This window comes from Neofelis nebulosa, chromosome 6 (genome assembly GCF_028018385.1).
Source record: "Neofelis nebulosa isolate mNeoNeb1 chromosome 6, mNeoNeb1.pri, whole genome shotgun sequence".
Lineage (NCBI taxonomy): Eukaryota > Metazoa > Chordata > Mammalia > Carnivora > Felidae > Neofelis > Neofelis nebulosa.
The window spans coordinates 3,589,648-3,616,617 of record NC_080787.1 but is presented as its reverse complement, the minus strand read 5'-3'; the positions used below and the strand labels follow the sequence as shown (position 1 = coordinate 3,616,617).

Below are 26,970 nucleotides of genomic sequence, written 5' to 3'. Positions count from 1 at the left end.
CAAGTATGCATGTAAAATTCTATAGAGAAAGAGAAAGAAAATATGTAACTTCCAAACCAGGAGAGGAGAAACAATGGAATAAAGAAAACTTAACCAACCCAACAAAGATAAAAAAAAAAAAAAAAAAGTACAAAAAAGATTAAAAATAATATACTGGGCAATGATAGTGATGGGAAAGTTGATGTAACTGTATTACTATCAGAGAAAACATACTTCAATGCAAGAAGTGTTATTTGGTGCAAGAAACAGGGACACTGCATTCTGGTAAAAGGAACAATTTATCTGGAAACTAACAATTCTAAGCTCTAACACATCTAACAATTCATGGTCAGTTACAAAAAGAACTTAATAGCAGATTTTAAAACATATTTCTTTCAGTCACTGATACTCAAAGGCAAAAAAAATTGTAAAGATATATAGAATATTTGAGGCAAAAAATAAGATTTTCGGAATAAAGATACAGTGTATTGGAATAACAAAATAAAGTTCATCTAATGATCACATGTGGAACCGTAGACGTAACAGGAAACAGTCTTTTTGAACATTCGTGGAACATTAGGAAAAGAGTGACGAGGACCTAGGTACCAAAGCCAGACATGAGTATCACTGTCAGAGCAAAACATTGCATGCCTGCCCCCCCCCCCCCCGATTTGTTTCAAACTTTTTTCCATGTCTAAGTTTTGACCTTCTCTTTCTGCCCTGTTCCCCTGCTCCTAACCTGTGGAATCCTCGTGCTAGGGCTTGGGGACCTCTCCTGCTTGTTCTGAGGGGGGTCTGGCCATGGGTGTCCACGGCAACATCACCATTCAGGGTGTGGGGCTGCAGGGAAGCCTCTAACAACGACCACGCGCTCTGTGCTCTGCTGTCATAGAGCTGATCTTGCCAATGTTAGCCGTAACAAGGCTTTCTTCCAGGGTTCCTCAGCTCCAGCTGTTACGACTGAGTCTGTAGAATCTGGTGAGACTTTTAGTCTGTACAGTGCCTGCTTTATTACATGATTTTCTTGCCAGACAATAACTGCTCAGGTAATAACTGAATAATCATGTTTTCTAAAAGTATAAATGCCTGAAAGGTTTATTTATTAATCCGAAGCATCTAACCTCTCCAGTTCCACCTGCTGCTTCGCTGGGCTCCTTCTCACCTGGCTGGCTACTGCGTCCTTCCTCTGCCTGGCCCTCTGGCAGGTGCTGGGGCACCCCAGGGGCCAGCACGGCCCTCCCCCATGCTGAGTTCACTCTCACCCAGGGGTCAGCTCACCCTAGGGTCAGCATGGCCCTCCCCAGTGCTGACCTTCACTCTCACCCCAGGGGCCAGCACGGCCTTCCCCCGTGCTGATGTCACACTCACCCCAGGGGTCAGCACAGCCCCTCCCCAGTGCTGACTTCAGGCTCACATGGTCCGACATGAGTCGCCTCTGCTGACCTCTCCCTGCTCTCCAATATCACACTCCAGACACCCCATCTTTCTGTGCCCAGCTTGTCCCTGCCTTGTGACTCTGGCTGGTGCCATCCTAGAATTCCTTCTCAGAATTTGGATTTCAGCTTTAATGCCACCTTCTGAGAGAGGCGCTGACCATCTGGCTTACTACACATCATCCTATCTTAGGTCTCTGCAGGGTGCTAACTGCTGTTGTATTTTCTATTCTCACTCACTGCCCATTACCCTCCACTAGAATATCAACTCCATGCAAGGACTTTGTTTACTTTATTGCTATTGTAACCTAGACACATCCTGGCTTCTTACAGGCACTCAGTAAATGAATTCAGGAGCTATACGAAGGCGGCAAAGAATAGACTTGAGAGAACAGAGAAAATGAAGGAGAGAAAAACCATCAAGAAATAATTCAGTAATGTTTCCCAGAACCGAAAGCTTATGAATTTCTAGAATGACAGGGCCCACTGAGTTAATTAGCACCATGGTGGGGGAAGGTTGGACACATACATCCCAATGTTTACAAATTCAAAAACTCGACTTACATGCCCCATTTCTCAGGAAGCTAGGGGGTGATGTTTCATCAGAAGGAAGTAAATGAAGAAGAGGGAAAAAATAGGATAAGAAAACGAAACCAAAGCCAGGGTTCCAATATGGCAGAGAAGGGAGAGCCAGGAGGCTGGGCACAGGTGAGGAGCACAGGTGAGGGGCAGCCATCCCAGACTGAAGGTCAGGAGGCGGCAGAAACAGCACTGAGAAGAGAACCTGGGAAGTGGGCACCCTGAGGGACCCTGACGCCCAGCCAAGTCTTTGGGGTTCAGTTAGTAACAAGGATGTAGGAGATGAAGCAAAAGGGGAGAAAGAGGCAATTACAGCAGGGAAGACGAAGCCGCACAGGAAGGAAAAGCAGCCACGTTTGCCAGTGGTCCAGGTGTGAACTGCTTTCACAGACACCGGACTCAGCTGCCTGAGCTCAGGGTGGGTGGGGATGGGAGCCCAGAGCTCGACCCCCTCCCGCCGTGGGGGGTGGGAGGGCAGGCAGTGTTCTTTCTCCTTTGTGGGAACACGGAAGGTAGATTGGACCATATGTGTAGTTGCAGCTCACGTATAAAAACTACTTACAAAATAGAAAGGTTCAAGAGAACTTGCTGAGTAAGTACCCTACTGGTAACTTGCTGTTCTAAGATGGTGTCACCCAGTATGCAGTTTTGTTTATGACTTTGCAAGGCCGTTTTATGTTGACACTTGCTCGTCTACAGATTATCCTGGAAGTATGACCCTTGTGAGACTCGGTAAAGCAACAATGACCTGAAAGCATTCATATTTTGTTCAAATGGAAATGTTCCCTATTTAATAACTATGAGCTTTTAATTATACAATGATCACCTTAAAACATTTCAGAAACCTCATTATATAAAAATTCTTTCCAAGAAAGGAGAAAAGGCATTTTGAGAATTATGAAAATTTTCCATAAATAAAAGATTAGTAGAGTATAATTTCAGGGAACAATTCACATCAATCAACAAAATAAATTTTCAAGAATTTCAAGAATATGCTGGTGATTATTGTCTCTCAGGACTCAAATGCAGATTAACTGACCTTATTATAATTGATACCGCACATTGTATGTCTATAATTGACACATTTTGCATATCTGTATTTGGAAAGAAGAGTAAAAAGAACAATTAAAATAAAAAGGGAGAACCTAAATGAGTCATAAACGAGATCTTGAAGGGGCTTTATCCCACTCTTCCGTTTCCACCTTTAATATGGCAGTTTAAAAAAATCAGAAAGAGGCCAGAACCAGAGAGCTGAATGTGTCACACAGCAGGACAGAGTCTCTGCTGTATTTCCTTTGGGCACTGCTTATTTTCTGAGGAAAGATTCTGGGAGTGCCACCAATGTCACCTTCTCACGGCCCCATCATGCACTCTGCGGATGCTGGGGCTCAACCAAGGGCTGGCCCCGTGGGAAGGGAGGTAAGGGGGCTTTTGTCTGGGGGAGCAGAAATGACAGCGCGTGTGCAACAGTGTGTGAGCAAGCAGTGTGTGTGCAAACAGCATGAGAGCAAAGTGTGTGCAGACAGCGTGTGAGTAAACAGTGTCTGCAAACAATGTGTGAGCAGTGTGTGCAGACAGTGTGTGAGCAAACAGCGTATGTGCAAAGAATGTATGTGCAGACAACAGCGTGTGTGCAAACAGCCTGTGAACAAAGAGTGTGTGTACAGAGGACAGTGTTACGTGCAGAGTGTGTGAGCAAATGGTGGGCAGAGCTGCAGGTACACGTCCCAGAAGGGGTGGGGGAGCAAAGCCTGGGGCCACTGTCCGTGGAACCTCTCTGTAGCCAGACTAAGAAGGTCTGGGGGTATCTGAGTTATAATAAAATATGTGTAAACCCAGGCTGCTCATTCATCAAGTTTTTATTAAGCACCTACTATGTGCCCACACTGCAGGCGGTGCCACAGGGAGTGCAGAGGAGAAGACACGGTCTCCACCCTCCAGGAACTTACAAACCTAGAGGCAGGATCAGGTGGATGTGTGACCCGGCAGCACGAGACACATGCACGGGGCAAGTCCCAGACAGTGTGGAGGCCAGTGGCTGGGGACACGTGGTCTCTGGGGCAGGCTGCTGGCAGGCTGTGGGGTTGGCCACGAGAGGGCCCTGGACACCGGCTGGGACAGGGCTGGGCCTGGGCGTACGAGGCCAGGCTCTAACCTTCTCCTGACCCGAGGACCCGGTGACCTCTCCTGTGCCCACCACCGCCCTTCTCCCAGGAGAACAGACTGTGTGTGTGGAGTCAGGCGCGACACAGGCTTCCTGCTTCGTAGCCTGCAGCAGACTTGTCCAGGCTTCCAGGGAGGGGACCGGATTCCAGGTGTGGCTTCAGCAGATATTTGCCCTGGTGCTTTTAGAGGACTGGTCAAGAGGAGGATATTCTGGACGCCCTGGACAATCTGCCTCCTGTGGCCACACCCACGGGTTATATTGATCACTGGTCACAAGTGGTGAACCAAAGCCACATGTACGCAGATCCTTCCCCCAAGTCCACAGGTCCTCCAGGGGGTCCCGCCTTCTTCAATGCACACACATCAGACGCTCAGCTCTCTCCTGGAGAAGCATGGAGCCCATGCTGATCCCCGACTCCGCGGCACTCCAGGAGGCTTATTACGCAGCCCGGAAACCGTGGCGGGCTTTTGCCCTGTCCACTTGCGTGCGTGTGGGTGCTTGAGACTCTTGAGCTGGGGGGCAGTGCGGCTGTCTCAAGTGCTGGGGAACGCAGGCAGCAGAGAGGGTCTGGGCAAGCGGGACGCATGTGGATTGGGCCTCACAGTCACCTGCTTTTTCCTAGGAAGAGTCAGCGTGGGATGCTGGACGGGGCAGCAAAACACTGCTTCTCCTCTAACTCAGCATGGAGAGTGCAGAGCTGGGTCAAAGGCAGTGGGCAGAAGAGGGGCCCCGTGGCCCTCGGGTTGGAAGTGTGCATGGGGAGCCCCGGGGGCTGGGGGAAGAGCCCGACTACAGCTGTATGGCACAGCAGCAGCACTGAGCGAGCCTCCACGGGCCCCGGCCATGGGGGGCGGGGGCCCACCTGCTCCAGGTGCGATGGCCAGACACCCCGTTCCCAGCACAGTCCAGGGCTCCCAGGGGAGGGGGGCGTTGGGGGTCATGGGCTGGGGGAGGCACGGGGCTCAGGGTCTCAGCAGGAGGCGTGTCCCAGGCCACTTGAGCCACAGGAAGGGCACCAGGCGCCGGGTGAAGGTGGCCGTGAACGTGTAGATGAGCTCTTGTGACTCGGCGTTGGTGAAGGTCACGGTGCCCCCCTCGTAGTCCAGGGCGATGCCCACCCTCCGTGGCCGCAGCGCAGGGAAGAGCTCAGCCTCGGGGTCAGTATTGGCCCAGATGCCCGCAGACGAGAGGCGCAGGGCCCATACCCCGTCCTCTGGCCGCAGGGACACGTCTCCCTTCCTCTTCACAGAGTCTCTGGCCACCCCCACCATGCAGCTTTCCAGGACCTCCTCCCCCTCCTCCTCCTCCTCCTCCTCCTCCTCCCCCAAAGACTCCTCGTCCTCATCTGTCTCCCAGTCTTCGTACCCGTCCCCGTAGCCGGCCTCCTCCTCCTCCTCCTCCTCCTCCCCCTCCTCCTCCTCCTCCCCCTCCTCCTCCTCCTCGGACCAGCCCTCCCTGTCCACCTCCACCTCCCAGTACACCTTGCCCCAGGTGAAGCCCTTACTTCCCAGCACACCCGGCTCACAGTCAAACTGATGTGGGTGCAGGTAAGTGCTCTGGTACAGGCCGCTGTACGTCACACACTTCCAGTCCTCTGACAGCTGCAGGTACCCGCTGGCCGACTGCGGGTCCAAGGTGACACTCACTGCGGGGAGAGCAGAACCAGGAGTCACCGGTAGGTGGGAGGCAGGTCTCCAGGGCTGCCCACTGAATAAGCCCAGGGGGACCAATCCCAGCTTAGGGGCATGCAGGACACGACCTGACAGCAGGGCCTGGGGCACACACGGCCTCTGGCCAGTTGTATGTCTTGCAGAGGAGGGTCAGACGATCAAGTACAGGCCTCTGTGGCTGATTACAGACACAGCGCGGGGGCTCAGACCAGCAGCTGGGAAATCTCGCTGCAAGAGGGAGGGGCCAGGGACAGCAGGGACCAGGGTGCCTCTCTGGGGGGAGGGCGTTCTTTTTCTCTATAGGAGGTGAACTGGGATAGCTCTTTGGACACTTACCCGTCTTGTATTCCAAGTCTCTAAGCAGCTTCCCTGGGGAGGAAAAACACAGCAGTGACCATCGAGCCCCACACACGTATGGGCCTGTGTCCTACTAGGACAGGAATCATTTCCTGACAGGCCCCCATCACTGAGACCCAAGAAGAAAAGAGAAAAGAACCAGCAGACCCAGGAGTAGGGCTGAACAAGGTGACAGCAAGGAGCTGGTTCCACTCCTCCAAACAGAGCCCTGGCTCCGGACTCGATCCGCGACTCCCAGCTCCTGACCCCCCACCCCAGTACCCTCCCTGCCCAGCTCCTGATCCCCACCCCCGTGCCCTCCCTGCCTGGCTCCTGATACCCACCCCTATGCCCTTTCTGCCCGGCTCCCGACTCTCACCCCAGCACCCTCCCTGCCCGGCTCCTGACTCTCACCCCAGTGCCCTCCCTGCCCGGCTCCCGACTCGATCCGCGACTCCCAGCTCCTGACCCCCCACCCCCGTGCCCTCCCTGCCCGGCTCCCGACTCGATCTGCAACTCCCAGCTCCTGACCCCCCACCCCAGTGCCCTCCCTGCCCAGCTCCCGACTCTCACCCCAGTGCCCTCCCTCCTGGCTCCCGACTCTCACCCCAGTGCCCTCCCTGCCCGGCTCCCGACTCTCACCCCAGCACCCTCCCTGCCCGGCTCCTGACTCTCACCCCAGTGCCCTCCCTGCCTGGCTCCCGACTCGATCCGCGACTCCCAGCTCCTGACCCCCCACCCCCGTGCCCTCCCTGCCTGGCTCCCGACTCGATCTGCAACTCCCAGCTCCTGCCCCCCACCCCAGTGCCCTCCCTGCCCGGCTCCTGATACCCACCCCTATGCCCTTTCTGCCCGGCTCCCGACTCTCACCCCAGCACCCTCCCTGCCCGGCTCCTGACTCTCACCCCAGTGCCCTCCCTGTCTGGCTCCCAACTTGATCCGCAACTCCCAGCTCCTGACCCCCCACCCCAATGCCCTCCCTGCCCAGCTCCTGATCCCCACCCCTGTGCCCTCCCTGCCCAGCTCCTGATCCCCACCCCAGTGCCCTCCCTGCCCGGCTCCTGATACCCACCCCTATGCCCTTTCTGCCCGGCTCCCGACTCTCACCCCAGCACCCTCCCTGCCCGGCTCCTGACTCTCACCCCAGTGCCCTCCCTGTCCGGCTCCCAACTTGATCCGCAACTCCCAGCTCCTGACCCCCCACCCCAATGCCCTCCCTGCCCAGCTCCTGATCCCCACCCCTGTGCCCTCCCTGCCCAGCTCCTGATCCCCACCCCTGTGCCCTCCCTGCCCGGCTCCTGACTCTCACCCCCGTGCCCTCCCTGCCCGGCTCCCGACTCGATCCGCGACTCCCAGCTCCTGACTCCCCACCCCAGTGTCCTACCTGCCCAGCTCCTGATCCCCACCCCTGTGCCCTCCCTGCCTGGCTCCCCAATCGATCCGTGACTCCCAGCTCCTGACCCCCCACCCCCGTGTCCTCCCTGCCCAGCTCCTGATCCCCACCCCTGTGCCCTCCCTGCCTGGCTCCCCAATCGATCCGTGACTCCCAGCTCCTGACCCCCCACCCCCGTGTCCTCCCTGCCCAGCTCCTGATCCCCACCCCTATGCCCTTTCTGCCCAGCTCCTGACTCTCACCCCAGTGCCCTCCCTGCCCGGCTCCCGACTCGATCTGTGACTCCCAGCTCCTGACTCCCCACCCCAGTGCCCTATCTGCCCAGCTCCTGATCCCCACCCCTGTGCCTTCCCTGCCTGGCTCCCGACTCTCACCCCAGCAGCCTCCCTGCCTGGCTCCCAACTCTCACCCCAGCACCCTCCCTGCCCGGCTCCCGACTCTCACCCCAGCGCCCTCCCTGCCCGGCTCCCGACTCTCACCCCAGTGCCCTCCCTGCCCGGCTCCCGACTCGATCCACGACTCCCAGCTCCTGACCCCCCACGCCAGTGCCCTCCCTGCCTGGCTTCTGATCCCCGACCCCAATGCCTCCCGGCCTGACTCCCACCCTAGTGCCCCACCCTGGCCCTCACCTTGGAACTCTCTTAGTCCTCGCTGCAGAGACAGCACTTTTTCTGAGAATTCTCCTGTCTTTTTTTTTACCACTCGAGCAATGGGTTTCCCAATCCAGAACTTCTTCCGCGGATACCTAGGGAAATGACACAGGGACGCTGTTACTTAGGTCCCCCTGCATTTCTTTCAATTCTCACAACAATTATGAAGCGGGAAGGACAGGTATGACCATCCCCACTCAAATGACAGAAAACCAGGGGGTTAGAGGCAGAGGGAACTGCCTGCAGCTGAACCAGGACTTGAGACCACCTACAGACTGGACATCCGTGCTGCTGTGCACTGGGCCCCTGGTCACCTGTCCTGTCTCCACCCAGCACAGCTGGGGTCACGCAGAACCCGCAAGCCTGCACTTCTCAAGGATGTGCTCTTGCTCCCCAGCAGGGAAGGTGGTGGGAAGAGCCACAGGACACGGACACCATCAATTCAAACAGGTCAGGTTAGTAGAAGGGCAGGGAGGACACAGGGCGCTCTCTTACCTGTTCAAGAAGTCCCTGCTGTCCTGGAAGGAGAAAGCACAGCATCAGTGGGATACGATCAGACCCCACTCACAGGTCACAGGTCTGTTAGGAGCCAGGGCACCCATGCACAGTCCCTTCCCCATGGCTCTGGCACCCAGTGGCATGGCTGGTCAAGAGGTTGTGGCTCATGATGTGTGTGGTGCCTCCTCCCCTTCTTCCATTATTTTTTTTTTTTTTTTTTTTTAGTTTTTAAAAAATGTTTATTTATTTTTGAGAGAGAGCATGAGCAGGGGAGGGGCAGAGAGAGAGGGAGACACAGAATCCGAAGCAGGCTCCAGGCTCTGAGCAGTCAGCACAGAGCCCGATGTGGGGCTTGAACTCATGGACCTCGAGATCATGACCTGAGCTGAAGTTGGACGTTTAACCGACTGAGCCACCCAGGCACCCCCTCCCCCTATTTCCTTTGAAGAGCAGAAGCCCTGGGATCACAGTGGGCAGACTGCCACCCAGCAGAAGACTACACTTCCCAGATGACTTTGTGGTCAGGCCTGGTCACATGACCGAGTGCAGCCAATGGGATGTGAAAGGAAGCAGAGAGGAAATTTTGGGGTGCTGTCCTAGCTGAGACCCACACCCCTTGAAGCAGGTGGAACCAGCAGGTAGAGGCACCCAGCCTCCAGGATAACCTCACGGTTGGCCGCCCGGTTCCTGGAAGAAGGGAAAGTGTTCTCTCTGAGCCAGAGTATTGGGTTTGACACTGCAGCTGCCCTAATGCCCCAGTCCTGCAGACTGGGGCAGAGGGGGCGACGGGGACACAGACGGGGACACAGACAGGACACTGATGGCAGGCAGGGGAGGCCAGGCCCCGTCCTTGAAGTGCTTGTCCAGAGACTAGCTGTGAGTGTCCAGTAAATCCTTCTAATCTGCCCCCCCCCCCCCCGACACGTACACCACGGCCAGCTCAGAGAGGCCACGAATGCACCCGCGTGGCCAAGAGGTGTGCCAGCATATGGGCACAGGGCCACGGGTCCAGATTCATGGGGCGGAATCCCCAGCAGCACAGAGGCCGGCCAAGGCCATCTCTTCATACACCTGGAGAGCCTGCCTTGCTGTCTCTCCCTGAGGATGCTGGCCCGGAACAAACAGCATTTTCCTGGAGGAGACCCTGGGGGCTCTACCAAAGACACACAGGCCCAACTGCACACCAGCAAGTGAGACCATCCCAGGCCTCCTCCTGACTCGGGGAGGGGGAGGAAGATCAAGCACACCCCTCCAGAGGCCGCTGAACCAGGGTCAACGGGTGGGACTCTTCCAGAGGCTCTGAGCCCTGATTAGGGAGGCAGGACACCTCAGAGAGGCTGTGAGCCCTGATCAGGGAGGGAGCACTCCTCAGAGAGGCACTGAGCCCTGATCAGGGAGGCGGGACACCTCAGAGAGGCTGTGAGCCCTGATCAGGGAGGGGGCACTCCTTAGACAGGTTCAGGAGCAGGGAGACACAGAGTTGTTTCAGGTCAGGACTCTCCCCCTGACAGCATCCAAGCTGCCTCCTCCAGGAAGTGCTCCAGAGGCTCCCTGCCTGCTCTCTGACTTTTCCTCTGGGGGTAACTATAGTTGCAGGAAAAAACCTCGCCCATCAGTCTCCTTCCCCAGCTGCCCATCTCCTCTAGTCCTTCAGGTCCCTGAGAGGAGCTGCCATTCAGCTTGTACTCAGCCCCCCCACCCAAGCTACGTCTGCTCCAAACCACAAGAATCAGCCCCCACTGGACTGGCTAGCAGGCGGACTTGTGAACGGTAGAATTGAGGACAGGAGCAGACATGGAAAGAGCAATGACCTTCCCTTCCACTTCCACAGCACTTTCTAAAATTCTTACACTTTTTTTGGTAGAAAATTTGCTTTTTGAAGTGACAGCATACGCCAGTCATGTCATCTTACACTCACCTGACTGCTGGAATAAGTGGGGGCAGTGGGGTTATCCTGCTCACGTTTCGGGAGAGAAAACCCAGGCCTGAGAATCAGTGAGTGTCCCAGGTATCCCAGGTGAGCAGTGGGGCAGAGACCTAGTGGTGAGTGTCCCCAGGTCCCCCAGGTGAGCGTTGGGACAGAGACCCAGTGGTGAGTGTCCCCAGGTCCCCCAGGTGAGCGGTGGGGCAGAGACCTAGTGGTGAGTGCCCCAGGTCCTGGAGGTGAGCAGTGGGGCAGAGACCCAGTGGTGAGTGTCCCAGGTCCCGCAGGTGAGAGGTGGGGCAGAGACCTAGTGGGTGCGTGTCCCCAGGACCCGCAGGTGAGCGGTGGGGCAGAGACCTAGTGGTGAGTGTCCCCAGGTCCCCCAGGTGAGCGGTAGAGCAGAGACCCAGTGGTGAGTGTCCCAGGTCCCCCAGGTGAGCGGTGGGGCAGAGACCCAGTGGTGAGTGCCCCAGGACCCGCAGGTGAGTGGTGGGGCAGAGACCTAGTGGTGAGTGTCCCCAGGTCCCCCAGGTGAGCGTTGGGACAGAGACCCAGTGGTGAGTGCCCCAGGACCCGCAGGTGAGTGGTGGGGCAGAGACCTAGTGGTGAGTGTCCCAGGTCCCGTAGGTGAGCGGTGGGGCAGAGACCCAGTGGTGAGTGTCCCAGGTCCCCTAGGTGAGCGGTGGGGCAGAGACCTAGTGGGTGCGTGTCCCCAGGACCTGCAGGTGAGCGGTGGGACAGAGACCCAGTGGTGAGTGTCCCCAGGTCCCCCAGGTGAGCGGTGGGGCAGAGACCTAGTGGTGAGTGCCCCGGTCCTGGAGGTGAGCAGTGGGGCAGAGACCCAGTGGTGAGTGTCCCAGGTCCCCCAGGTGAGAGGTGGGGCAGAGACCTAGTGGGTGAGTGTCCCCAGGACCCGCAGGTGAGCGGTGGGACCGAGACACAGTGGTGAGTGTCCCCAGGTCCCCCAGGTGAGCGGTGGGGCAGAGACCCAGTGGTGAGTGTCCCCAGGTCCCCCAGGTGAGCGGTGGGGCAGAGACCCAGTGGTGAGTGTCCCCAGGTCCCCCAGGTGAGCGGTGGGGCAGAGACCCAGTGGTGAGTGTCCCCAGGTCCCCCAGGTGAGCGGTGGGGCAGAGACCTAGTGGTGAGTGCCCCGGTCCTGGAGGTGAGCAGTGGGGCAGAGACCCAGTGGTGAGTGTCCCAGGTCCCCCAGGTGAGAGGTGGGGCAGAGACCTAGTGGGTGAGTGTCCCCAGGTCCCGCAGGTGAGCGGTGGGGCAGAGACCCAGTGGTGAGTGTCCCCAGGTCCCCCAGGTGAGCGGTGGGGCAGAGACCCAGTGGTGAGTGTCCCCAGGTCCCCCAGGTGAGCGGTGGGGCAGAGACCCAGTGGTGAGTGTCCCCAGGTCCCCCAGGTGAGCGGTGGGGCAGAGACCCAGTGGTGAGTGTCCCCAGGTCCCCCAGGTGAGCGGTGGGGCAGAGACCTAGTGGTGAGTGCCCCGGTCCTGGAGGTGAGCAGTGGGGCAGAGACCCAGTGGTGAGTGTCCCAGGTCCCCCAGGTGAGAGGTGGGGCAGAGACCTAGTGGGTGCGTTCCCCAGGTCCCACAGGTGAGCAGTGGGGCAGAGACCTAGTGGTGAGTGTCCCAGGTCCCCCAGGTGAGAGGTGGGGCAGAGACCTAGTGGGTGAGTGTCCCCAGGACCCGCAGGTGAGCGGTGGGACCGAGACACAGTGGTGAGTGTCCCCAGGTCCCCCAGGTGAGCGGTGGGGCAGAGACCCAGTGGTGAGTGTCCCAGGTCCCCCAGGTGAGAGGTGGGGCAGAGACCTAGTGGGTGAGTGTCCCCAGGTCCCCCAGGTGAGCGGTGGGGCAGAGACCCAGTGGTGAGTGTCCCAGGTCCCCCAGGTGAGAGGTGGGGCAGAGACCTAGTGGGTGAGTGTCCCCAGGTCCCCCAGGTGAGCGGTGGGGCAGAGACCCAGTGGTGAGTGTCCCCAGGTCCCCCAGGTGAGCGGTGGGGCAGAGACCCAGTGGTGAGTGTCCCAGGTCCCCCAGGTGAGAGGTGGGGCAGAGACCTAGTGGGTGAGTGTCCCCAGGTCCCCCAGGTGAGCGGTGGGGCAGAGACCCAGTGGTGAGTGTCCCAGGTCCCCCAGGTGAGAGGTGGGGCAGAGACCTAGTGGGTGAGTGTCCCCAGGTCCCCCAGGTGAGCGGTGGGGCAGAGACCCAGTGGTGAGTGTCCCCAGGTCCCCCAGGTGAGCGGTGGGGCAGAGACCCAGTGGTGAGTGTCCCCAGGTCCCCCAGGTGAGCGGTGGGGCAGAGACCCAGTGGTGAGTGTCCCCAGGTCCCCCAGGTGAGCGGTGGGGCAGAGACCCAGTGGTGAGTGTCCCAGGTCCCCCAGGTGAGCGGTGGGGCAGAGACCTAGTGGGTGAGTGTCCCAGGTCCCACAGGTGAGCAGTGGGGCAGAGACCTAGTGGTGAGTGTCCCAGGTCCCCCAGGTGAGAGGTGGGGCAGAGACCTAGTGGGTGAGTGTCCCCAGGACCCGCAGGTGAGCGGTGGGACCGAGACACAGTGGTGAGTGTCCCCAGGTCCCCCAGGTGAGCGGTGGGGCAGAGACCCAGTGGTGAGTGTCCCAGGTCCCCCAGGTGAGAGGTGGGGCAGAGACCTAGTGGGTGAGTGTCCCCAGGTCCCCCAGGTGAGCGGTGGGGCAGAGACCCAGTGGTGAGTGTCCCAGGTCCCCCAGGTGAGAGGTGGGGCAGAGACCTAGTGGGTGAGTGTCCCCAGGTCCCCCAGGTGAGCGGTGGGGCAGAGACCCAGTGGTGAGTGTCCCCAGGTCCCCCAGGTGAGCGGTGGGGCAGAGACCCAGTGGTGAGTGTCCCAGGTCCCCCAGGTGAGAGGTGGGGCAGAGACCTAGTGGGTGAGTGTCCCCAGGTCCCCCAGGTGAGCGGTGGGGCAGAGACCTAGTGGTGAGTGCCCCGGTCCTGGAGGTGAGCAGTGGGGCAGAGACCCAGTGGTGAGTGTCCCAGGTCCCCCAGGTGAGAGGTGGGGCAGAGACCTAGTGGGTGAGTGTCCCCAGGTCCCGCAGGTGAGCGGTGGGGCAGAGACCCAGTGGTGAGTGTCCCCAGGTCCCCCAGGTGAGCGGTGGGGCAGAGACCCAGTGGTGAGTGTCCCCAGGTCCCCCAGGTGAGCGGTGGGGCAGAGACCCAGTGGTGAGTGTCCCCAGGTCCCCCAGGTGAGCGGTGGGGCAGAGACCCAGTGGTGAGTGTCCCCAGGTCCCGCAGGTGAGCGGTGGGGCAGAGACCCAGCGCCCTGGCCTCCCGCCCCTACCCTGGGGAGGTTGCTCACCTGCATGAGCTCTGCTGCTGGCTGCTGGGCCTTGCCCTCCAGCTCAGAGATGAGCAGCGCTAGCCGGGCCAGCTCTGAGACACCCTTGGTCTTGTACTTCTCTCTACCCTCCGTGAGCTCCTGCTCCAGTTTCGCCAGCTGGTCCAGCAAGTGCCGCTCCCGCTCCCTCAGGAACTGGTGGCTCTGCTCAAACTCAGCCACTATGTCCTGCCTCTGGTCCTGGAGCTTCTTCTGCGGGCACAAGAAGGGGAGAAGGGCATGACTCCTCTGCTGTGGGGTAGAGAATCCCCGCAGGCTCTGCTCCTGCCCCCATCCAGGGCCCTCCCCGCAGCTTATGTCTGACGTACAAAATATGTCCCCGAGCTCTGCCTCATTGGACTGTATCCTATTCCCTCAGTGAAACCATGGAATATCTGTGTTCAGGGACTATGTCCTTTCCTGCCTCCACATCTCCCTGCTTAGTGCAGGCTGGAGTCTGGCCAGAGTTAGAACCCCTGTTGACTGATGTCCATGCACAGTGAGGGCACAGGGGCTCCTTGGACTTGGGCCAGCTCCTGCCTCACTCTTCTCCCCCAGGATCTCATCATTCACTGTGGGGCCTCCATATCCCTGCAGCACACAGCTCCCTGACACTGACGCTCCCCCAGGAACCTGGAACATGTCCTCCTGACCCGTTCCTAATCATGCACGTGCTGTGCTGCTTCTGCATTCTGACTGTGGGCAGCGGTCCTGGGACAGGACTCAGCATCCACAGTGTTCTCAGAGCCGCTCAGGCCGTCCCTGGCCTCCTCCCTCTTCCCAAATCCTCCGGCTCCCCTCCACCGTCAGAATCTCATCTCCCTCCCCCTCTGACAGGAAGGACTCAGCCAGGACCTCGTTGGTCCCTTACACTCTGGCCATCCCTAGCAAAACAGCGGCAGCTGCCAGATGGGACCCACAACTATGGTGAGTCACACAGAAGGAACCTTAGCTGACACAGGGCCACTCCTGCAGCAGATGAGGACGCCAGCCCAAAGCCACCCTCCCGGCAGGGTTTCCACTGCTCACCCTCCCCTGCTTAGCCTTTGAACAGGGCCTCCCCTGCTCAGCCTCTCCTACTTGGCCTCCACTGCTCAGCCTCCCAGGCAGGGTCTCCACTACTCAGCCTCCCAGCAGAGCCTCTCCTGCTTGGCTTCCACTGCTCAGCCTCCCCTGCTCAGCCTTCCAGCACAGCTTTCCCTGGTCAGCCTCCCGCCAGGGCCTCCCCTGCTTGGCCTCTACTGCTCAGCCTCCCAGCAGGGTCTTCCCTGCTCAGCCTCCCAGCACAGCCTCTCCTGCTTGGCCTCCACTGCTCAGCCTCTCCTGCTTAGCCTCTGAACAGGGCCTTCCCTGCTCAGCGTCCCCTGCTCAGCCTCCTGGCAGAGCCTCCCCTGCTCAGCCTCTCCTGCTTGGTCTCCCCTGTCAGCCTCCCAGCATAGCCTCCTGGCAGAGCTTCTCCTGCTTGGCTGACGCTGCTCAGCCACCCCTACTCAGCCTCCCAGCACAGCCTCCCCTGCTCAGTCTCCCGGCAGAGCCTCCCCTGCTCAGCCCCCCAGCACAGCCTCCCCTGGTCAGCCTCCCAGCAGAGCCTCCCCTGCTCAGTCTCCCGGCAGAGCCTCCCCTGCTCAGCCTCCCGGCACAGCCTCCCCTGGTCAGCCTCCCGGCAGAGCCTCCCCTGGTCAGACTCCTGGCAGGGCCTCCCCTGCTCAGCCTCCCAGCACAGCCTCCCCTGCACAGCCTCCCAGCTCCCCCTCCGCACAGCCAGCTGCCTCAGGCTTTGTGCTGACAGCCTCACTTACCAGGGCGGTGAGGATGTCGGCTTCTCCCTTTGCCTGAAAGCCCTGAATCTTGTCTCTGTCTCTCCTGAGGGTGCTCAGGTGGTTCAGGATCTTCTCCTGTGGGGAGATGGGCGGTGGGGACAGGTGGGTGCTCCGGGTTGGGGAGGGAGGTGGGGCTGCGGGGCGTGTGGGGACAGGTGGGTGCTCCGGGTTGGGGAGGGAGGTGGGGCTGCGGGGCGTGTGGGGGTGGGGCGTGGAGGGCTCACCCTGTGGGGCTGGGCAGCCTTCTCCACGAGGACGGCCGAGTGGGGCCGGTGCTCCCGAGACTCGCGGCACATGACGCACAGAAGCTTGCCGTCGTCCTGGCAGTAATAGTGCAGCTTCTCGCGGTGCCGCTCGCACAGCCTGCCGTCCGCCTGCTCCCGGGCCCCCTCTCCGGGCTGCCTCTCCTTGTCCACCTGCAGCCGCTCGATGTTCTCCACCAGGCTGGCCAGCTGCCACACGGGCCGGATACTCTCCTTCCTGAAGGGCTTCTTGCAGAGTGGGCAGACGGGCCGGCCGCCCGGGGCCGGGCGCACGTCGCTGGTGCAGACGCGGCAGAACACGTGGCCACAGTCAATGGTCACGGGGTCCCGCAGGTAGTCCAGGCAGATGGAGCAGGTCACCTCCTCCTCCAGGCTGCGCAGTGGGGCCGATGTGGCCATGGCGTCCTCGGCTCACAGGGGCTTCTTTGCCTTGGGGAACAGACACGGTGTCAAGAGCGGGCGGGGCTGGGGCGCAGAGTGGCAGCCCGCACTGCCGGGGACAGTCAGCAGAGGCTTACCAGAGCCCACAGCATGCGGGCGAGAGGACCTCACCCACCCTCCAGGCCAGCCCCACATCGTGCACATGAGGAAAGGGAGGCCCAGAGAGGGCACTCTGGTGGGCTGGGGAGCACAGCACCAGCAGCCCAGGCCATGCTGCTGGGGCAGTGCTCTGGCCTAAGACCCTCTCCATCCCTTAGTGTTGGGAAAGTGCTCTGACATACCGAGTGCGACAGAGTAAGACGCGTGTTAACTATGTGGTGGAAGTGTGTTGTAACACACAGAGGCCTGTGGTGTCTCCTGTGTGTACGGTGCTCCCTCAGCTGTGCACCTGCTGCACAACCATTCCTGGGGGTGCTCATGCAAGACACTGATGTGGGAGGAGTCCCCGGGTGGCTGGAGACGACACTGGTCCTGTCTACCCATATGGCCAGGCCCACCTCCCCTCTGGGGAAGGAGCCTCGGCATAGCTGATGAACAGTGGCCCCCTGCCCCTGATTCTGTGTGACAACAGAGACGCCTCTCAAGTACTCTGAGCCTCGGTCTGTTCATCCATAAAATGGGGACACTGATGCTTACCTAGAAGTTTCTACATGGGCGGAGACAAAGCATTAGTGAGGGCACAGGACACAGAGGTGGGCACAGAAGTCAGAACCCTTGGTTCCCAAACCCGGTGACAGTTCGAAGCACGAACAGAGCAGGAGAGGAGGTGGGGACGCAGCAGCCACAGTGGCACGTGCTTCAGTTACAGTCCCTGAGGGGCAGGGACCAGGACAGGTTGGGGAAGACAGCCGGCCCACAGGGCACATGGGTCACCGCAAGGCTGGAGCAGGCACCTGCAGACACAGGTAAGTCACTACCACTAGTGGCTGTGTGCGGGGAGAGTGTCACAGCCCGGTGACGGGGAGGCCCTGCCCTGTGGTGACGAGATGGGACGAGTTGGAGATGAACCCCAGAGAAATGACACGGGAATAAGGTCTTGTCCCCAAGATGCGATGTGACAATTACAAGAGTGCCTCATAGGCTGTGAGTACCGTGTGGACGTAAGGGATGCTCCTAATGCTGATGACCAACAGCAGCATGGATTCAGAGGCTGTGGCCTCGAGGGACGCCACGCACACACAGAGCTCACGGGAAAGAACAGACGGCTGTGTCTGGGGTGTCAGCGAGGCTGCGACAGACCCTGGGAACTGCTGGTCCCTCACCAAGAGGAAGCTGGTTGGTGCCGGGCTCTGGCAAGGGGCACCGTTACTGTTACTGCTGCTGGGGACGGAACGTGCTGTCCTTGGGGCTGGGATGTACGGTTGCAGCTTGCTTTGAGAACAGCAGACCGCAGGGAGCTTGGTGACAGCCCCTCCTGCGCACCTGACCATGGTCACAGCCAGGCCCCATGCCGACACTGCATGAAAATGCCCACACATGTAGCAGATGCATGAGGCTGTCCGGGGGTAACAGAAGACCACCACATTGCAACGCGCATTATCAGTGGATGCTACAGGCAAGAAAGGTATTAGGGAACACGGTAAGTCCCATGGTGCTGAAGGCCCTCCCTGTGGATGACCTCCCAATGTGCCCTGATGAGGGGAGTATCTGGTGATCACCCCAAGCAGTGACCAAACCCAGCATCGCTCAGAGAGGTACAGACTGGCACTGGCTTCCCAGTACGGCACCATATGGAACACTCGGCATCCCCTGTGAAGGAATCCTGCCAAAAATGTTTGACCTGAAAGGATCTGATGAAGCCTGTAGACCTAGCTTCCAACATACAGAAAAGATGAGGGACAGAGAAATGAGCTAAACCACAGGATGAGGAAACAATCCGATAAATTCAGACTAAACCACAGTATTAAGAAACAATCAGATAAATTCAGAATATAGGACCTTCCACAGGACAACTGGCCCAGCCTTTAAATCAGTCAATGTCATGGGGAAAAAAACAAAAAACAAAAAACTCTTCTTGACGTAGACTGAAGAGAAATAACAGCCAAATGCAAATACCGTGACTGGATCCTGTTTGTTTGTTAAAAAATAATTTTTTTTTTTAACATTTGTTTATTTTTGAGAGACAGAGAGAGACAGAGTGTGAATGTGGGGGTGAGGGGGGGCAGAGAGAAAGGGAGACACAGTAGCAGAAGCAAGCTCCAGGCTCTGAGCTGTCAGCACAGAGCCCGATGTGAGGCTCGAACCCACAAACCATGAGATCGTGACCTGAGGCGAAGTCTCAAACCCACGGACCGTGAGATCATGACTTGGGCTGCATGCAGTCAGATGCTTAACTGACTGAGCCTCCCAGGCACCCATTTTGTTTTTGTTTTTTTTTTTTTAAAGCTACAAAAATAGTTTTGGGACAACTAGAGGAACTCTGACAAAACACAGTACTAGGGGCACCTGGGTGGCTCAGCCGGTTAAGTGACTGACTCTTGAAGTCGGCTCAGGGCATGATCTCATGGTTCATGGGTTTGAGCCCTGGGTCAGGCTCTGAGCTGACAGCATGGAGCCTGCTTGGAATTCTCTCTCTCTCCTTTTCTCTCTGTCCCTTCCCCATTTGTGCTCTCTCTCTCTCTCTCTCTCTCTCAAAATAAATAAACATTAAAAAAAGCCTGGGTTCTGGATCATAAAAAATCATCATTAATTTTTAACAGTGTTTACTGAGGTGATGAAGGGGAACACACGTTTAGGTGATTCATCCTGCCGTATTTGGGGCTAAGGACTATCACTTTTAAATGGTTCAACAAAACATCATACAAAGTTAGAATCATTTCCTGAGGAGGGCGTTCTGGTTTTCTATCACTTTTAAAGGGATGTGTACAAGGGTCTGGAATGACCAAGGCCGCTGCCCCCTTGTGGATGCTCAGTGTGGGCACACAGGCGGTGGGCCCGGACAAACCAAAGGTGACGTGAATTGTGTGAACCCCATGTCTGTGAGCCTGGCCTGAGCAGGCAATCGAGGCTCGGTGTCTCCATGCACTGTCCCACACCCGGTTACACGGATTCCATCCCAAACACACAGCTCACGCTGCTGGTTGCACACACGACTGGATGTGTAAACTGGTCAGTCCAACAACCGAGGGTCACGTCTGGGGCCCCAGAGCCAGGTGACCAGCTTCTTGGGACACTCTTCTGGGAAACTGAGGTTCAGTGAGGTCAAGCAGTGTACCCAGGGGCACAGGGCTACGGCGGCTCGACTGGATCCTCCTCCTTGGCTGGCTCCCTGGGAAATGCCAGGAGCTCAGGTGAGGCCATCCACATGGAAGTGCTTTGTGAGCTGCCCAGTGTGTGCACTGACCAAAAGCACAGCAGCTCAGATTCGGAGAGGGCTCCAGTGCAGGAGCCTTGGCAGGCTGGACCTGCTCACGCCAGCGAGACTCTGCCCTTTGTCTTGTGCAATGCCTCTGGAACATTCTATGTCATTGGATTCCACAGTATGGAGGGGCAATGGTCCTGCTCTGGGGCAGAAGGAACCACAGAAAGAGCTGGAAACCCTTCCAGGCCATACCATCCACCCAGTCCCCATTACCCTCAGTGAGAATTCTGACACTTGAGATCATTTTGTGGCCTGCCTGGTACCAGCGGCCACGCACCACTGCTCTGGGGTGGCAGGCACACCCCTCGCTCTGCCCCTGCCCTGGCCCAACTGCCCCTTGTTTCTTCATGGAAACCGTCTTCCGCCCCCGCAGGTCCTAACTTCCCCTTCAGCTGTCTGTAGTTCAGCTGCCCCACACTGTCCTCCCTGCCTCCCACTGCCTTGGGCTCCCGGATGCCACTGAAAGGGACCTGGAAGGCACCAAGTCCCAGCTGTGGGCTTCACGGCCCAGAGCTGCCAGTGGCCTCCAGGCTGCTTGCCAAGCCCATGCGTGGGGTGTAAACAGGAGCCCCTTCTTGCTTGTAATCACAAAGCACTTAGCTGATGGCTCCATTCCCCATGGGAATCCCATTTAAGGGCTCCTGGGGCCCCAGGCTAAGCCCCATTTCTTCATCCGAAATAAGCAAATTCTCCTAGAAGTAAACACCTGTGATGCCTTATAAATCTGGAGACGACAGAATTTGGGGCAAAACCCAAGTGATCTGGATCTGGCTGCGGAGAAGTGGCTGCATCTTGGCTGACGATGGAACCCTCAGGTCCTGTAGCCCTGGCTGTGGCTGGCAGGTGGGCCACAGTGTTGGGGGACACAGGTTGTGCGGCCAGTGCACTCCTGAGGTCACACGTGGGCTACTGTCCCACAGGACCGGCGTCTGTGGTGCTCTGACGCGCAGTGGGGCTGGGCTGAGTTGCGCTGTGAGCAGTGGAAACCCCAGGGCTCAGGGGCTGTGGCAGCCATGGTGGTGGATGGGACCGGCTGTGACGTGCCACTGCAGGCTGTAGGTAGCAGGCTGTCACGCTTCCCCCAAGTCCCAGACACCGGCTACGTGCCAGGCACCGAGGATACGGCACAGGACAAACGTGGCAAAGTCCCTGCCCTCCCAGAGCTCCGACCAAGTGATGCACGTGCGTGACCCTTCGGAAGCTGAGACTGGAGCTGATTGATACACAGCCCTCCAGGGTTTCCCAGCACCTCCTGCCTCCGCTGCCTGTGTTCTGGTCCCCCAGGCCGGCCTCCCGTCCGGCACGCACATTCCACCGCATGTTCAGATGCAGGTGTGCCCACGCGACCAGCCCAGTTAGCACCCTTCGGTGGCTTTCTTCTGGTGCCCCAGGGATCAAGTCAAAACCCCTTCCAGTCCTCCCTGAGGCCAAGGAACCTAGGCCCAGCCCTTGTCTGCAGTCTCATTTCCTGCCACCCCCCACCCTAACCCGACCCCATAGCCAACTCAAAACCCTCTCCATGTCTCCCAAAATGCTATGCTCCCTCCTCCCTGAGCCCTTAGAAAATGCTACTCTCTCTGCATTGAACACTATTCCTTTCCCGCTTAGCTGAATGCCACCTCCTCTGGCCATTCTTTCCCGATCAGACAGACTGAGACCACAGGCTCTTTCCCTTACAAAGCCTGAGAGCGTCCCACGCTGTGCCCTGCACTTCTTTGCAGTGCTGAGTCCTGGCTAATGAGCCTCATTACATCTGGACAGAGACTGTCTGCCTTATGCCCAGAATCCAGCCCAGGGCCAGCACCTCCTAGCCAGGAGGTGAAGAAGCACGGGCACAGGACATCTGATGTGCACAGATGCTTCCTACATGTCTGTACAAGGGCAAGCAATCGCAGCCACCTGTCCTTTCCCCTCCGCCCAGACGGCGAAGTAGCAGAGGGAGAGAGGGGTGACTTCTCCACATTCTCCACAGCAAGACCAGCAAGACCACATCACCAGCACCCTCCTGTCATGGTGCCTGGGTCTGGCTGCAGGGATGCAGACACTGAGGGAGGAGGGAGAGCCATGTCTGGGGAGACAGATGCCGTGGCATATGTGACACAGGTGACAAATCACTGCCCTCTCATCCTACAGATGCTACCTCTTCTTGCAGGGGTGGGTATCAACAGCATGTTTGTAAGGTGCATTTATGTGATTGTGAGCTGATGTCATTCATGTCCATTGCTTTTTGACACTATAATTCTACCTCTGACGAACAGGCACACCTTGGAGATTTGGGGGTTCGGTCATACACTCCCACAGTAAAGTGAAGATCACAATAAAGCAAGTCAAAGCAACCGTTTTGTTCTCCGGTGCATGAAAAAGTTGTGTTTAATAAGTCATACAGAGAAAGACAGACACCATACGTTTTCACTCTTACGTGGATCCTGAGAAACTTAACAGAAGACCAGGGGGGAGGGGAAGGGAAAAAAAAAGTTAGAGAGGGAGAGAGTCAAACCATAAGAGACTCTTAAAAACTGAGAACAAACTGAGGGTTGATGGGGGTGGGAGGGAGAGGAGGCTGGGTGATGGGCATTGAGGAGGGCACCTGTTGGGAGAAGCACTGAGTGTTGTATGGAAACCAATTTGACAATAAATTTCCTATTAAAAAAAAAAGTGTGTTTACACTATACTGTCGTTTATGAGGCGTGCAGTCACGTTATGTCTAAGAAGCAACGTACGTTCCCTAATTAAAAATACCGTATGTAAACAATTCCAACTGTTGTCTGAGCTTTCAGGGTAAGTGTCCCCGCTGGTCACAGATCACCATAACAACTGTAATCATAATGCAAAGGTTGGAAATACTATGAGGATTGCCAAAATGTGACGCCAACATACAAAGCAAGAAAAGGCCGATGGGAAGTGGCACTAAGAGCCTTGCCTGATGTGGGCTTACCTCAAACTTTCTGTTTGTGATAATGCAGTATCTGCAAAGAAAACAGGTATGCATGTAGTCTGCTTCTGATGGCCACCTGGACCGTTTCCTGCTCGGGACAGTTACAAACACGGTTCTGTGAACGTTTCTGCACCCGTGTCCTGGTACACACAAGCAAGCAAACGCATCCTTAAGCAGATCAAGCCACACTGTTTCCACACTGACTGTACCACTGTATGCTGCCACCAGCAGGCTACAGGCATCCATGCTGCCCCACGGCCCTGTCAACACCGGGTACTATCAGCTTCTAAACTGTTGCCAGTGTGGAGGATGGGAAACAGGATGCGTGCATATACATGCGTGATGTGTGCATATGTGTGTGATGTGTGCATATATGCGAGTGACGCGAAGGCAGAGGGAGGAAGCAAGACGGAGCGCAAGGGAAGCAGCATGAGAGAGGCCGAGCACTGGCTGAGGAGTCCCACCATAGCAGACAAGAGTAGACGACGGAACGGCGCTCCCTGGTCCCGGCGGTAAGTGCTGCAAGAGCTTGGTCTTTGGGCGAGCGGTCCCCCTAGCTTCCATTCTTCCTTCCTTTGCTAACTCTTCCCAGTTCCCTTCTGGGGATTATGTGCTTAGGGCAGAGCTCTCCCTCAGCTCAAGGGTGGAGCGAGAGAGTGCATGTGATGCCTCCTTGGCCACGGTGCCTGTTTCAGAGGTGAGAACATGACTCAAGGACTGATAGTCACAAGGAGACCTAGTTTAGATGGGGAAAAGATTCTGTGGTTTCTCGAGAACGTGCAAGAGGTGAGGTCATATGGTTTGGAGCTACATGAGCAATTTTGCTAAGTCTGTTTGAGAGTGAAGCCAACCCAGAGAGGAGGTACGAGAAACTGGTTCCTGATGACATCCTGTAAAACCCTGTATCAGGCTGTGCCTGAAGCTAGATTGACCCTTGAGTTCTGCCATCACATGAGCCAATAAATGCCCTTTATGCCCAGCCAGATTGGACTTGTGTGTCATTTGAAAAAAAAAAAAAAAAAAAAGGAATCCTGACTGATACAGCACAGGAAGTTGCTGAAGGTTACTAGGCTGAACTATACAAAGCATTTGTGAAAAAAAAAAAAGAACAACCAAAAAAACAGCCTATTCATCTAGAGAAGGGCAGACACTGGGCAGCAGTTCCCTCTCTGGCCCCACAGGTGGAATACAACCTGCCAGGACAGCCAGGTCTCCAGCCTGCTCTGGCCCACCACGGCCCTTTCCCACGGCTCCTGGATGGTGTGAGGAAACACCATCAAAACCTTCTTTCACCCCGGGCTGTCCTTCTAACCAAAGCCGACAGTGAGGACTCCTGGATCAGCACGCAAACCCGGATTTTCACCCAGCTGCAGTCACTCAGATGTAGAGCTTGCGGCTACATTCTTGACCTCTACACAGCTCGGTATCTCAGGAAGACATGGTGGGGGGAAGCGGGGGGAACATCCAGGACGCTCAAAGGGCAAACTGAAACAGACGTTGGCCGAGCACAGCAGCATATTTGATGTGCCACACAGAGTCATGGCCGTTAACAGGAGCAAGCAACGCAGAATAAGCACGGATGAAAGACGGAGGCTAGGCGTCCCCGGTGCTGGTTTTCCACAATTCGGCTATCAGGCAGGAAAGAGCCAGTGACGGGTTAGTGAGATGGAGATATCCTGACCGTTCACTTCCAAGACGGCGGAGGGATCTGAGCAACTGGTGAGTGATTTACAACTTTCCGTCAAATTTCAGATGCCCGTGGCATCACATTTCAGTCTCTCAAGTGTGATCAGCAGCACATCCTGATTCAGCTGGCAGGATGTGTGTTCTGCGTGGAACATACCTAAACTGACAGCACTGACGATTTGGTGGAACGTAGCAGATGTCCTGCAAAGGGCCACCAGGGCCATCCTAACACAGCTCTCGACCTGGGACTCTCCCGCACTGCACGGCAAACAAAGCCTCCTGCAAGCTGGCCCCCCTGCCCTGAGCCAGGAACACAGCTGTGTTCTCAGGGCCCCTGCTCCCCACCCCTGGTCCTTGTCCCTGCTCCTGCTCATCCCTGAGGACTTGACACAGGCCAGCCCCTCGTGAGACCTTCCCTGTGCTCAGAGCTTAATGGCTCTGCCCAAGGACCACTCCTCGCTGACCCTCTCAGCTCCAGCACTGGGCACAAGGCAGGAGGTCTGTCGACTGTCTCTCGAGCACCACCCTCTTCACGCTCCCCCCACACTTGCCCACCCCTCCCTCCCCCTCAGATGAGACGCTCTGACCACAAACACTTCCCAGATTGCCCCTCGCCTCCCTCCACACACACCGGCTTGGGGACAAGTTCAACCTTTCATGTCTACCGATCTGGCAGGTGGTACTTCCTCCTGGATGCCACTCAAATTAAGCCTTTATTTTCCAAAACCATTATCTTCCCATTCTCCATCTTTTCTGTTCTGATCCTGGGGCCTAAGGCTGAAGTCACCCCAAGAAACCTCAGCTTGGACTACGGACTTCCTTCTGCGGTTTGCAGGGTTTTCTGGGGTGGTCAGCCCTTGTCTGAGACCAGTCTGTCGCTCCCTTGCAGGGAAGTGACATCTAAGAAGTCATTCACTGCTCCTGGGCCTCAGTTTCCTTACCTCTTAATGAGGAGAATAATAATGTCTTGTCAAGTTCACTGCACTGTGTGAAGTTCAAGTGAAGCCACATAAAGTGCTTTCAACAGCAAGAAGCTCTATAAACACATGCTAGCAAGGACACAGGAGCCAACTTGACAGGGTACCCAAAAGCCAAAGCTGCAACAATTTGGGCATCAAAATAAAGCAGTATTGGATTATAACCCAAAGTATAAAACAAATATCCACGAGTCCATGCTGATACAAATAAGTGACTGAGTTAATAAATAAGGAACACGAGAGACTAAACTCCCCTGCAGAATTCCAAGTAATATATGTAGATACTTGTCCTCAGGGAGGAGGAGCACGCCCCCCTCCTTGGAAGTGGGCTGCACACAGTTGCTCATTTCCAGAGAGTTCAGTATGAAATGTAGTAGAGTGACTTTACACCTGAGGGGCCTGGCTACACGATGCCAACGGGTCACAATCAACAGCACGTCATACATCGTGTTGACACTGTGGGCGGCCTTCCTCTGGGGTCCTCCACCCAATCACCTGCAGCCGGTCTTAGGAGAAACACATCACAGGGATTCCAGTGGAGGGGCGCCCAGAACACAGATCACCGGCAGGCAGTGAAACTGTCAACATCATCACAAACAAGTCTGAGAAACTGCCACAGCCAAGGGGGTTTTAGGGAGCCATGCTGACCAAATGTCACCTTGTGACCTGGATGGGATCATGACACAGAACAAGTGCTTAGGTGAAAACTCAGTCACTCGGAGTAACTATGGACTCTGGCCAATAAGGTATCAATATCGGTTCATCAGCAGTAGCAAATGTGCCACATGTAAGATGTTAATAGACGGGGGGAAAGGGTTAGGACCCGTGGGAAGTCACAAACAGGGGTGCACAGGCGGAGCGTGCGGTGTCACAATCCGGGGCGCACACGGGGAGCTTGCGGTGTCACAAGCCGGGGCGCACACGCAGAGCGTGCGGTGTCACAATCAACCCGGGGCGCACCGGGAATCTGGAAGTGCCTGCCCCCCCCCCCCCCCCACTTGCTCCTCCAGGATGAACTGACACATCCTGTTCTCTGAGGCGAACGAGGCATGAAGTCAACCGGGCAGCGCGAACCGGCTGCAGGATGGAGTGAACGTGCAGCTCCAAGCCCGGAGCCTAACCTGGTTCATTCCGACCAAACCCTCCCCCGCCTGGCGGACGAGCAGACGGAAGCAGTCTCGACGCGGGCCCCGGGCCACTTGCCGGCGCCAAGAGGGCCCGGGAGGGCAGTGGCCCCGCACCCAGGCGCACCGCACCCCCCCTCCCCGCCGACTCACCCCACCGCCGATCTCCACGCCGCGAGCTCCGGGCCGGGGGCGCTGCTCTAGCTCGGCGGACGGTTCCGGATCGCGATCCGCGCGCGTCCCCGCCGCGCGGTCTCCGGGATCCGCCGGGCGCGGCTCCGAGATTTCTCGGATCAGCGCCCGGATTGGCTGCTGCCAAACTCCGCCTCCCAATGGGAGCCCGCAGCTCTGCTACGTCACTGATCACTGGGCAAATCCGCGGGTCTCTT

The 26,970-nt window shown here is 57.4% G+C and overlaps 1 protein-coding gene across 2 annotated transcripts; it reads right to left on the bottom strand.

The window, feature by feature from the left end:
• Nucleotides 1-259: 259 nt before the first annotated feature.
• On the bottom strand, nt 260-26,869 carry LOC131513552 (tripartite motif-containing protein 26). 2 transcript variants are annotated; one of them, XR_009262645.1, is made up of 9 exons: nt 26,735-26,869; nt 16,019-16,486; nt 15,774-15,869; nt 13,957-14,187; nt 8,703-8,725; nt 8,187-8,302; nt 6,165-6,197; nt 1,342-5,803; nt 260-1,295 (listed from the first exon to the last, which is right to left on the bottom strand). XR_009262645.1 is itself a non-coding variant. In XM_058732642.1 (8 exons), the coding sequence occupies exons 2-8, from the start codon at nt 16,454-16,456 to the stop codon at nt 5,121-5,123; spliced, it is 1,620 nt and encodes a 539-aa protein (XP_058588625.1). In that variant the 5' UTR covers nt 16,457-16,486; nt 26,735-26,869; the 3' UTR covers nt 260-5,120. The 2 variants fall into 2 exon arrangements, 1 of the variants encoding a protein (XP_058588625.1); XM_058732642.1 differs by having other exon boundaries at nt 260-5,803.
• Between the last annotated feature and the right edge of the window lie 101 nt (nt 26,870-26,970).